Raw genomic sequence first — 13675 nt, 5'->3', positions numbered from 1 at the left:
ACTGTCTTTAAAGCTTTATGTCTTTTAAAAAATAACATTTTTTCTCTCAAAGAAAAAAAATTTTTTGCTTGCTTAAGCTGGATCAGCATATTTCATATTCCATATGGATTCAAGGAATCCATCTTCCATGATTCCTGGATCAATAAGCATTGATTCAAGCACACATGAAAACATTCAGTGTTGATGTCACCAAAGCACAAGGATGGTTACCATGGTCAGCAGGCTCCACGTTCTCATCGGCACACCCTTCATACATACATAAAGGCTCCCTTTTCCACTTCCTTCAGAAATGTTCTATGGGTTATCTCAGCTCCTGGTCCCCATACTCTGACCTCTCCCGCTCACTCTTGCCATATTGCTCCTATCACACTGAGAAAACAACAGGCTCAAGAGGAATTCCCTAAACTTCTCCCTCTTGCCCATCTCCACTCATGCACGTGGACTGACCCATCCCTGCTTGCACACATATATCACTTCATTCTCAGTCATCTCTCAACTCCTTTTCTTTATGTCTTTTTTTTCTTCTCAACACCTCTAACATATAAATACACTCCTAAAACAAAACAACAGAAATCCTACTTCCCTTCTCACCAAGCTTCTTTAAATAGCAGCGTGTCCCATTTAAGTTCAATTTTCTTATTGCTCATCAACTTCTCAGATTCTCTCTGGGGACTGTGCATCTGTGGACTATAGAACTATCAGGTCAAGATCAACAAATGTCAACTTACTATTTAATTCAATGGTTACTTTTCTATTTGTTTTTCATTTGTCTTTGGCATTGTTCACTACTTGCTTCCTGAAATTTTCTTCTTGTTTTCTGTGATTCCAAATTCTTCTGATTGTCTTGCTGTGTTTGAGTTTTCCTTCCCCGCCCCCGCCAACAAAATCTCGACTGCTGTGTTCCCTTATGGGCTTCCCAAGTGGTGCTAGTGGTAAAGAACCTGCCTGTCAATGCAGGTGAGCCATAACAGATGTGAACTTGATCTCTGGGTCAGGACGATACCCACAGCAACCCACTCCAGTATTCTTGCCTGGAGAATCCCATGGACAGAGGAGCCCAGTGGACTGCAGTCCATGGGGTCACACAGAGTTGGACACGACTAAAGTGACGTAGCATGCATGTACATTTTCCCTCATTAGTCTTTTGCCCTTTTCATTTTTACATTATTCTTCTGTGATCTCATTCACTCTGATAATTTCAACTATCATTATGTGCTGATGATGCCTAAATTTATAGTTTGCTTGTATTTCTTAAGTGAATTTCAGATTTGCATAGATTCTATCTTTCCCTGATGACTCCAATGCTTCTTAATATTTATGAAGCATTGCCTCAGACCACCTGTTCTTGATGGAACTATATGTGGGAATCGCCTGAGGGCTTAAAAAGTATTGATGCCTGGATCCCAGATCCCGAGGCTCAGATTTAAGTGTTATGGAGAGCAGTCTGAGCCCTGGGGTTCTTAGGAGCTAGAATAATCAAATGAGAATAACCAGATGATTCTTATGTACATGAAAAGTTGAAAAATACTACTCTAAATAAAATTTTAGAAGAGAATTTCTTAATCCATAGGGGACATTCAAAATAATATTCTGAAGTGTAAGAAATGTTCATTATTATGGCACTTGTACACTTCCTTATACAGTTAGTGCTATCATGAAAAGTAGTCAAACAGAGCAAAAGATAAAACCAAATGCCATTATTTTTACAGTTTTAGAAACAGTAAGTGATAGATACTCAATAGTCTGTCAAAAGGTAATAACAGTTTCCCTTTGCTTACAAGACTGTGATCGCTGCTAAAGAAAAAGATGAAAAAAAAATAGCAAGGGAAGGTAGGAGAAAAAAGTGAAAGATAGGTAACTTTGATGATTTATGTATTAAAGTCAAAAAATAATTTGACTGAATGATAAGTGAAACACTAGATACTTGATCTGTCACTACACACTAGGTAATAAAAATATAACCTTAGAAGTAGTCTAGTGAAAAAGTCAGAATAATATTCTAACATTTTATCTTTGGATAAAAAGCCTTATATGTTCAGAAGTAGGAGATTAAACACAACAGATTCAGAATTTAGACGGACCACTCCATAATTCATTCAAAGTAATATTTCTGTATTAACTCTTTAAAATTAATAATTTTGCAGATCTGTACTCCAGAATTAACTTGATCACATTCTGCAAACTGCTTAATGTAGTTACTTCAGCATCCTTTTGATGAAGACCCCACCTTCCGACTCAAGAACACAGCCTTTCAGAATCCAGGTTTAGCAGACTTGCTACCAATGAGAAGAAATGATGAACACAGTGCCACCTGCATGACACACCAGTGGTCTCGAGTGCTCATACTTTAAATATCGTTAGTAATTAAGAACTTACATGCAAATATGTTTTTTAAAAAGAAATGTGACTTTATCAGAAGGAAGAATCTTTAGAGGAACCAAGAGAGAATGCAGCTTTTGGTATTATTATCATAGTACCAAATCTCAGTCAACAAATTTTAAATAATAAAATCAGTCATAGGATTTTAGAGCTTGATATAATTTTAACATCTGCATTGTAGCAGAATGGCACAACTCTATTTGCTAAATTGAGCTGAATCTGGTTGAAGATTTCACTTCTCAGTTAAGAGACTTTGCCATTGATTCAACTCGCAGACCTGTTTCAGCCCTAAATATAATTTTTTCCAGTTTGCATCTTGAAAGCATTTACATTTCTATTTAGGTGGTGAGTGGTGAGTGCCATTTGGAAGCAACTAATTAAATGCCAAATAAGGCAGTCAATAGTTGCACCAGCTAAAAACATACAGCTAGGTAATTCCTGAAAAATGTGACTCTTCTAACAAGCTTTTGCCAGAATTTGAAAACCCAAGGGAGATGTAGTTTTAAATGCTTATAACCATTATCCACAGAAACGCATATTATTTAAAGAATACATTCTAGGAACCCCTTAATAGAGAATTAAACTTGAATTTCTCAAGAAACCTAGAAGGCTGAAAGAACTTAGTTTTTGAACATAAACAAAGCATACCCCTGCAGTCTGCAGAACACATGCCAGCGTTTCAGAAAGGACTCAGTTACACAGGGGGATCAATGCATTGTGATTTTCAAAGAAAGGATAAAATGAAAAGTAAGGCATAATTACACGGCAAAAGGAAACTTCATTTCTAAATACTTATATGTATAATCAGTTGTTATCAAAGAGGAAAAAGAATTCTGGAGGTGTGAGCGAAACTCCTTAGGTTGGTGCCTCCCATGTGAAGTTTCTGAGAGGACTGCATTACTCGAGAGCAGCCACACTGTGAGGCTGCCAGGGTCCTGGAATCCACATTAGGACTAAATAGACTCACGTGGCAGCTCTGCCACGTACTAGCCAGGTAACCTCACCTTTCTGTACCTCCATTTCCTCAGCTAAAAAATGGAAATATGGGCAGCACCAGTCACAAGGATGTTGTGTGAATTAAATGAGTTAATACATGTACAGCCCTTAGAAGAGTGCTTGGAGTGTAGGAAACGATAAGTGCCTTTCCTCTTCTTTTTCTTTGATTCTCCCCCCCTCTTCTTCCCTCTCCTCCTCCTCTTACCTCCTCCTTCTTACCTGCCTTTCACAGGGATAAGGAGCAGAAATGCTACTTAATTAGACATATATATTACTTGCAACTTAATACCATAAACATGCAAGTAGGAACATTTCAGTTGGAGACAAAACACTATCTGTATATTGGTTCCTCTGAGATTTTGTATTCAGCCATTTATAATGGCCAATTAGTGCTAACTTACTAATGGGACCTGCATTCATTAGGAATCATTCTCTTTGTCTAGATATTTTTTCAGTTTCTTTTCTCCAACTTATTTAGAGAACTGAGGATTTTCACTCAATGCCGAAGACTAATAAAACGTCTCCAATCAAACAACTTCACTGGAAATATGCAGAGGCTCTTCCTAGACCTGATCTAATTGTAGCAGGAAACACAATGCACAACTGACGATTTATCAAGAGTGATTTTTGCAGACTGGAACTCAGTCTGGGTCCTGTGAATGAGAAGCCCTGTTGTGTGCCTCTGGTGTCCAGCTGCTCAGAAGTATTTTATGTTTTCATATCAAAGATGAAGGAAAATCTCCTGGAAAGTGAATATATAATCAGGTCAGCTGTGGATACCACTGAGAAAATCAACTACTTTAAGTCATAGAAATATTCCAGGAAGATTCAGAGCCAAGGTAATCCAATATCTAAAGAAGGTGATGTACGTATGTAAAGGGCAGGGTATAGCAACACATGAGTACTTTGATAAACGTCACCCTCTTCTAGAACAGTACAGATCTCTAAATTAAAGTGGTTTTAAGAACAGCCAATTAAATTAAAAGAAAATGTGCCGAATTTCTCTGCAATATACAGCAATTTATACAAATGTCTTAGCTTGCATTAAAAAAAATTCTCACTAAATGTGAGAAAGCATTTAAATTAGGCATCCTTTTCCGTTATTAAATCAATCTCAAAAAAAAGAAAAAAATGTTAAGTTGGAGGAGAAGAACGATTCTGAATTCTGTTTTCAACATGTTTAATTAACTAATGAAGTTGGATTTAAATTGGCAATCCTTCCTACATTTCCATATTCCATAAAATAAAAAGCAGTGTAGCATCTAACTTAATAAAGTTGCTATAAAAAGGAATGTGCAATCTCAAGTACTCTTTGAAAGGAGCATTTATCTTAGCACTGGTCAAGTTGGTCTGCTCTAACTGCATATTTAGGAAACGTGCTTCATTAGCAAACCAAGCCATGAAGAGTTCCAGTGTGTAGACATATTAAGTCTGATATTTTGGAACTCTGACGTGTACCTGATGCATGTTTGTGCTGAGTAGCTCAGTCATGTCTGACTCTTTGTAACCACATGGACTGTAGCCTGCCAGGCTTCTCTGTCCTTGGAATTTTCCAGGCAAGAATATTGGAGTGGGTTGCCATTTCTTACTCCAGGGGATCTTCCTGCTCCAGGGTTTGAACCCTCATCTCTGGTGTCTCTCTGCATCGGCAAGTGTATTCCTTACCATTGTGCCACCTGATGGATATCAGTGATCTAATATAATCTGAAAATCCAATAGTCAATTTTTCTAGGATGATTGGAAAAAAAAAAAGAAGCCCTCCATTTCAATCTTGGAATTTACTTAACTTGATTTCTCAGTGTCATAAGATAGGTTTAATGTACTGCATTAAAAAAATCTTCAGAGTTTTACTATTCCTTGCTGCATTAAACAAAACTAAGGATTTTCCTTGGGATAACTGGTAACATTCTAGAAAACTATTTCCCAAAGTGTATTCAAAACATTAAGTCAGTGAAAGCTATTTGTAAAAAAATTTTAAGACCAAATAGTGGAGAAATGCCAGATGCTAAATCTTTATCACCATCTTGAAGTTTCTTTAGAAGCTATGCTTTCTGAAAGCCAGGAACTTGTCTAAACCATTTTCACTACCATAGCTGCAAGCATATACAATCCCTTGCAATTAGCAGGCACTTGGCAGGAATAAGTAAATGAATGAATGAACGGTAAAAGCTTTAAACAGTTTTCCAGAAAGTAAATTTCTTACATTTTTTTTTCAACCAGAATATCTCATAGCTATTTGATAACGGGAATCTTTTGTTTTTTCTATTGTTGTTGGTTAGTCGCTAAGGCATGTCTGACTCTTGTGACCCCATGGACTGTAGCCCACCAGGTGCCTCTGTCCATGAGATTTCCTAGGCAAGAATACTGAAGTGGGTTGCATTTCCTTCTCTAGTTTTTTTCTGTCAGCATTATAGAATATTTTAGTCATATTAAAGAAAAAAGAAGAGAGAATCTAGAACAATATAACAAACACATATAACTACTACCTGTGTTAATAATTAAATATAGCAAATACAACAGAAGCTTCTGGGGACCCCTCCTTCATTCCGTTTATCTCTTTTTAACACCCTCCATCCAAAGAAGGTAACCCCAACATTAGGACTTAGGTTCACTAACAACCTGCTCTGAGAAATTTTGAATGGGGGAATTGCTATAGTCCTTTCAACACTAAGATTTTATTTCTAGCTAGTGTATATGTAGCAAATGGCCACTTGTGAAGCTATCCACTTATTGCTTTAATACAACAATAAGTAAATAAATGAAACAAAACATTGTGATACAGAAGCAAGACAATGGAAAACTGATGTGATAATGATATATATGAAGAGGCTAAGCAACTTTTAAGTGGACTGACCTAAATATATAGATATACAGTAACCTAAGAAAAAACAGAAATATTTTTTCTTGACTTAGACTGAGTAATTTAGAAACTATTCTCTACAAATACAGAGAGAAATATACCTAACACCATATATGTTGGATACTGACTTACTCAGGTTATCACCTGGGGCTGCAAAAGTGAGACTGTGTTGAGATCAATAATACAATGAACCCACATTTACATAAAAGATGCTAAGAGGAAACCCCCTTCCTGAGCTGAATAAACAGTTACTAATAGTTACATCTCTTTTATGAAATCCAGCATTCTATGATAGAGTTGCACATATGACCTAACATAATTTAAAAGGAAAAGAACTATTTGAAAAATTTTGGTCAATATCTTTTACAGACTTGTTTTGGTAAAGCCTTTCTTCCTCAAATTTTCAAGTACTATTGCATACATTCCTAAATTGTCTCAGAAAAACTCTAGTTATCTACTTATTAACTATTCTTCCTCAAGTTTCTTTTTGTCCTTTTCTTTGCATAAAAGATAAAAACGCCTAGTAAAAGTATATTTCCATATTGCTCTATTTTCTTAATTTTAATTATAAATGATGTTGAATAGTCAATGTAGTATAAAACAAGGTTGAACCCAATACCTGTAGATAGCCATATATGCAACCAATAAACCAAGGACTACAGCAACAAGAAACAGCAAGGAATGTGGATAAATTTTCACTTTGCAATTGGTCAGTGACGTCCTGAAGTTTTATAGGCAAACACCGAGACACAACTGAGTGACTGAACTGAACTGAACTGAGATTAGAATTTCACTCCGCTATTGAAACAATTTGACATTTCAAGTCAACCATTGAACTCTTCCTGTGTTAAATACCATCAGGGAGTAAAATATGACCTCACTCTACATTTAGAAGCCCACAAGTTCTTTCTCATGCTTAAATGAATGAAATAGATTAGTATCTTAAAAATATTTATAAAAGAAAAATGTCAGTTCCTACCTCCATTATCTTTTAGATGTAGAGCTATCTTGGTATCATCTGAAAGAGAAAGTCAAAGTTACAACAAAAAAAAATTTTAAGGTGCAAAAATCAATTGTCTACTAATGCATTAACTGTTTAACAGGAATGGATTTTGATACTTTACTGAGTAAATTTCTAGGTCAATGAGAGTTAGTCTTACCTTATAGGATGCAGTACTAAACTTCCTGAGTTTGTAAGATCAAGATTGTAAAATTTTAGTAAAGTTTTATATGACTCTTAAGAGCTATGAGAAAAGTACACTGTTATAACTTTGACTTAAAATACATTTATTTTAATTTTCTAAAATGATTGACTGTAATTAGACTCTAGAGTTCTTATTTATTTTAAAAGCCAAGATCAAGGAAATTCCAAGTTAATTGGAATAGTAAATATTTGTCAGTATTTACAAACTTAACTTCAAAAGTTAAATGCTTATTCATTGCTAATATATATGACCAAAATAATATACAAAATATCTTGTCCTACAAAATGTAGAATGTGCTTTTAATTTTAATGGTATATTTCATTCTAAAGGGGAGGATTAGAATTACAGAAATATTTTTTCTCAGGCTATATAACAACCCCAAATAAGATGGATTAAAATATAATATTGGTTTTAAAAGCAATAAAATGTACTTAGCAGCTGTTCTTCACCTCATTTTAACACTTTATTCCAGTTAACTTTAAATATCCAATTAAATTTCAATTAAGAGCAAAAGATTCAAGTTTAATATCCTATTCAAATTAAAGCAAGGCTTATGAAAATAAATAAGACCATGTTTTCCCCTTCAGGCTTACACTTGGCTGACTGGTCTCACATCTCTCCCTAGTGGCACCATTCAGAATAAATGACTAACAGATCTGGGCTAATATGCCATCTTTCCCCAATGAGCTGTGCGCATGCATTCAGGCTGTCTAGTATTTTTGCCTTTCCAGGCAAAGGAAATGTTTCTCTAGTACAATTTCTATGTCATACGCAGTGCTTGTCCATAAGGTTATAGACCAGCATATTTTATTGACTGTATCCAGGCAAATAAAAGAATTGTGTATTAGTAGAATTACCTATTATTCAGAATACAAAATAAATGGACATTTTCTATGCATTTTGCCTTCTTATCCTGTGGTTAAAATGTTAAACACAGTTATTACAAAGTTTAGCAGGAAAGGAAGGAAGGAAAGGACATGAGAGGAAGTTCTTTCTTTCTTTTCTAGGGGCTCTAGTAGCCAAGATCCATTAAAGACTAAATCTTAATAAAAGGCATCCGTACATTAAAAAAAAAAGCACATAGTTTTACTCCAACATAATTTTGTATTTTCCCTTTTAGACATTCTTAAGAAATCCAGTTTGCTGAAGAAAAATTTTTCCCCTAGAGAACCTCTCCTGTACTTGTCAACAGTGAATTTTCCCTCCTTCAGTAACAGAGAAAAAGTGTCTCCAGGGCACCTTCTGTGGGCAGGCTGGTGGGCAGCTGGGAGGTGGCTGCTCTTCTGGTGGTCGTCAAGACCCTGAACTGTGTGGTGGTTGCGCGTATGGTGGTGCTGGTTCGAGTAGAACTTTCCACTGGCTCTGTGGGGTCACACATCTTCTCTTTTGACTAATAAGAGAAACAGAGGGGAAGACAATGGAGGAGTTACATTTTAAAATAGTATCAAGAAGAAAAATAATAGAAGAAACAAAAAAAATAAAAGGAAGCTGGGCTGTAAAGCACAGAGGCCTCTCAAATCAAGATGAGGAATACTTTTTGTACAGGACTACAGTTATAGATTTTACTGACTTTATATATATATATATTTAAAATTGGATGTTAGAAAGCATTTCCATGTTTAGATATTTGGATTCCGTCATTTCTGCATTTCACTTTTCATATTACTGTTGATCTTAACCTAAACTTTATATCAATATATTTTTAAAAGACATGATGTGAAACAGACTAGAAGAAAAATGTATATAAAGAGAAGGTTTAAGACATGGCTAAGTGTGTGAAGAAAGAATGTATTCCATTCACATCAAATTGCTAATGCTAAATGTGAAAAATGTAACTGCTCTATACTACTTCATTGTTTCAAAAATAAGTTCCCACAGGTTGAATGGATATTTAAGATTAAAATTTTGCCTTCCTTTATGAAATATTCAGAGCCACCCACACAAAGGATTGAACAGCACTCAGGCAATCACTTAGAATATTTTCTCCCTAGCAGAGCTATACGAGGACAAGGTGCATATTGTAGTTTTCATTTATAGCCCTCAAGAATAAACAATATGACATTTATCAGTAACGATTTCCAACATGCAAACTTTTATGGTTTAGAAGTTGGTATTTCTCCCTACCTCTTTGTGCTTCATCCCTCTGGTGGGCCTTGACTATTAATAGAAGATAACTACATACATATGGATGGTACTTATCCCACAACTGAAAAGTTTTCTTAAATAAATACCTTTTCTAGTAAGAATTAAAGATTTTAAAATTAAAAAAAAAAAAGATAAAAAAAAATAAATAAATACCTTTTCTAAAGTTCTCTTGTCATTAGAAACATCCAGTGCACTGTATTGCTGGTTCAGGAAGAACATCCAATATGGTTTCCTTGTCACTAGTTAGATATGATCCAGCTTACCCTCTCCAACATCCTGGCAGCCCATTCAGTCCTGCAGGCTTTTGTTCCTGCATCTTCTCAGCCCCAGTAATCTCATGATCTCCTCCTTGACTCCACTTTAGTTACCATCCCCACACCCTGGACCTTCTCTGCAGCTGGGGATGCTTTAGCTCTGAAACCACACCTTCAGTTATCCTTTTTCCTGTCTATCCATGTAGCTGTTCATGAATGTAGCTACTCACATTCTTCTTATCCTGTGATTCTGTAGGAAACCCAAGCACAATGATGCTCTCCCCTTAGTCTTGTTTTTTCCCCATCAGTTCAACCTCTCTGTTCCATATCTTTAAGCATCTAGCCCTGGTTTTTCGTGTGTATTTTGTTTTCCACATCACCTTCTTAGAAAATCTGCAATACCAAATACAGTAAACACTCTGCCTTTCCTTGCCTGCGCCAAAGCTCAGAGACAGAGAAAGAGAGAGAGAGAGCACGCGAGCTGGAGAACAACCACACATCCTCCCACTGGGAGCTCCACAAACTCACCTCCAGCATCCCCAGCAAGGGCTCCTGTGCTGCCTGGCAATACTGCCCAGCTTTGCTGACCTCCTCTCTCATTACCCTCAGCATCAATTTCAAACCCTCTCCACTCTACTTAGAACTGCCATTCCATAATGTGTCTCCCAATTTTGCCCTTTGCCTCACTTTTTATATCTTTGATAAGTGAGTCATTAGCAAAAATTTTAAAAATTTATTTACAGATCAGCATCCCTACTTGATGTACTGATCTGTCCTTCTTCCTCCTGTTGGGATGGACAGGTCCACTGTTTAAAGCTGTTCCTTCAGTGTCTGCTCTGGCCTACCCCAGGCTCCCTTCTCAGGGATTGTGAACCTGCTCATTTGACCCCCTCCCTTCTCTTCAGTATTTAATCTTAATTCCCTCTTGCCTTGTTATCATCAGCACTTAACCATACTCAAGCACATCCCAGCTTATTTTAAAACCTCCATCTTCCCTCTTCTCCACATGCATCCGGGGATCATCCTGCTTTTCCTTCCATTCACAGTTGGAATTCAAGAGAGATGGACCAGCCTTGGGCTTTGCAGATGCCCACAAGTTTGTTTTTGTTCAGCACAACTCAACTGAAACTTCTCATACCGATGTTTCTAAATATCTCCTTATTTACCACGCCTTCCATGCACACTCAATATTTCATTAGCATTTGGCACTGCCTGTCCATTTTCCAACCTTAGAGTCTGTGACACACACTCATCAATTTTCTGACACCTGTCTAACAACTGCTTCTCCATTTCTTTCTTTGTTTTAAGTGTTGGTAGTTCTTATGAATCTTTCCTGACCTGTCTTTTCTCTATAGTCATGGTCACTAATAATCTCCTCCATACCTATGACTTCGATTAACATCTTTATGTTAATTATGCATAAATGTCTATCTCCAGTCCACATTTTTCTCTTGAATTTTAGGCCCAAGTATTCATCTATTGAATTATATGCATGTGGATGTCACAGACTTTTAAGCTCAGTAAGTCTAAGACAGAATTTGTCACACATTTTTCTTCCCCTGTGGTTCTATTTACACACACACACACACACACACACACACACAGAGATCTGTATATCAGTATCCTTAATCACCCTAATGGTTAAGCTAAAATCCTGACCTTTGTTTTGCTCATAGCAGTAAAGGCAGACTACAGCTCCTGAATTGTCCTCCTGCCACAATACAGTGGATTCTGGATAAAACAAGAATTTTGAAGCATTTTGAGGATTTTCAAGAAGTAGAGAAAAATCTCTGAAGGGGCCTTTCTTTTGTCTCTACCACCAAAACAAAATAAAGCAAAACCTGTGTGCTATAAAGACAGCAGGAGCAATATACATTAGGTAAAATAAAAGTGCAGGGTTTGCGCTGAAGGTAAAAATGCCAAAAACTAATTATGCTCCAAGGAGATCAGCTTGGTACCAGCAGTAGATGGGGGAGATTAATCCAAACCTTTCCTCCCCATAGTAATGCGGGAACAGATGGCACCCCCTGAAGCCCTCAGGTTTCCATCATCAAAACCTCTTTAGTGGAAAACATCACCTACCCACATCCTAGAAATTCCCATGGAATAAGATCAAACAAATGCACTGCTAATTAAAGGACACAAAAAGAAACACAAAGAGAAAAAGAGTAGTCTGACAAAGACCCAGCAAAAACAGAGAACAGCATAACTAGACTGGGGAAAAACTTTTCGATCCCAGGTTGGGATCATCCAGTGTGAAACATATAAAAATTATACATGAAATATTTAAATAAATAAATAGGAAAATTTAAAAATAACCTAGTAAACAGGCTATAAAAATGACATGGCAGATTGAATAAAGATTGACACTAAAAAATGAAAAATACCATTGTTGAAATTACTACCTCAATGGATAGGTTAAAGAGCAGATTGAACAAGAGGAAGAGAGAATTAATAAACTGGCAAACAGATCTGAAAAATATCCCCTGGGATTCAGCACAGAGAAATAAGAAAATAGATGATATAAAAGAGAGGTTATGCAAGGAAGTGATGAGCAGGTCCAGCCTACCTCCAAAGAGCCCAGAAGGTAAAGATGAAGAGAATGGAGAGAGTCTGACTGAATTTATCACATATTCAGAATTTTCATCATAATCTTCTCTGCTGTAAATATCATTGTCACCTGCATTTTTGCTGAAAATACTCTTGCCACATAACTAATTGGCTGTAACGCAATTTTGCTGTAAAAGATAAACTATCTGGCTGGTTGTTTGGTTGGATATACACAGTAGAGAAATCATGACAGATGATGATGATTTGCCCAAGTTGGTTTCTTCTTCTGAAACACAAGACATGGCAGGAAAGAGGCCAAGGACCTTGAAGGCACAGAGGTGAATCTGCATTTCCCATAAAACTTTGTAATGTCTATCGAAGGCATGTGACAAAATGCCAAGAACAAACAGCAGTGCAGAGGCTTTTATGACACAATAGAAAGCTTAGTTACAAACATGCATCCTAGCATTTGGAATTGATACCTCTCTTCAAGAAGGAAGAAATTTTGCTGAAAATAACATTGGGATGTTGAACAAGCAGACAAATTAGTAGCAAAACACATGTGTAATACTATGCACAAAAGACTTGGAAGGCAAGTGCTTAGGTTCAACCCACAGAATAAAGCCGCTTACTTGCAAAGTATTGTCGTGGGTCTCCACACACATTAAATGTATTCAGATACTTTGTATTTCTCAATAAAGTCTTTTTAACTTTGTTATTCACTTTCATGTTTCATTATATCCTTTCTAATGTCCCTCTTTTATTTTTCCTTATTGTATCTTTAGTGGCAAAATTATGACCTCATGGCCATTTACTTGGCAAAAATGTTTGTGGCCAAAATGTTTATGGTAAAGAAGCTTATGGTGAAAATACCTAGAACCCATTTATCCAACTTGATAACCAATCAATTAGAAAACACACATCCTTCTCGAGCACATGTAGACCTTTGTTACAAATGACTCACTGACTATTCCATTAAAAGCTCCAACTAATTTTAAAGAATCAGTGTCATATAAAATGTGCTGTCTGGCAATTCAATTAGGTAAGAAGTCAATACTGAAAAGATGAAATTTAAAATTGCCATAATTTGGAAATGCAGTATAATTCATAGTTCAATGTAACTTCAGTAAAAATGAGGGCCTTCTCTGGTGGCTCAGTGGTAAAGAATCTACTTGCTAAGCAGGAGATGTGGGTTCAATCCCTGGGTTGGGAAGATCCCCTGGAGAAGGAGATGGCCTTGCTGCCTTGGAAATCCCATGGACAGAGGAGCCTGGCGAGTTACAGTC

General features: G+C 36.5%; 1 protein-coding gene across 2 annotated transcripts in view; it reads right to left on the bottom strand.

The window, feature by feature from the left end:
* PLXDC2 (plexin domain containing 2) overlaps nucleotides 1-13675 on the bottom strand; it is a 435854-nt gene that overhangs the window by 41239 nt on the left and 380940 nt on the right. For both annotated transcript variants that reach the window (XM_005687914.3, XM_005687913.3), the window contains exons 11-12: nucleotides 8680-8830; nucleotides 7215-7253 (exon numbers count right to left, since the gene is read on the bottom strand). In XM_005687914.3, the coding sequence (XP_005687971.1) occupies nucleotides 7215-7253; nucleotides 8680-8830 (190 nt within the window). The remainder of the gene's footprint in view (nucleotides 1-7214; nucleotides 7254-8679; nucleotides 8831-13675) is intronic.

Source organism: Capra hircus, chromosome 13, assembly GCF_001704415.2.
Source record: "Capra hircus breed San Clemente chromosome 13, ASM170441v1, whole genome shotgun sequence".
In the NCBI taxonomy this organism is placed as follows: domain Eukaryota; kingdom Metazoa; phylum Chordata; class Mammalia; order Artiodactyla; family Bovidae; genus Capra; species Capra hircus.
Note: the sequence above shows the minus strand (reverse complement) of the source record. Positions and strands in the feature narration are given on the sequence as shown.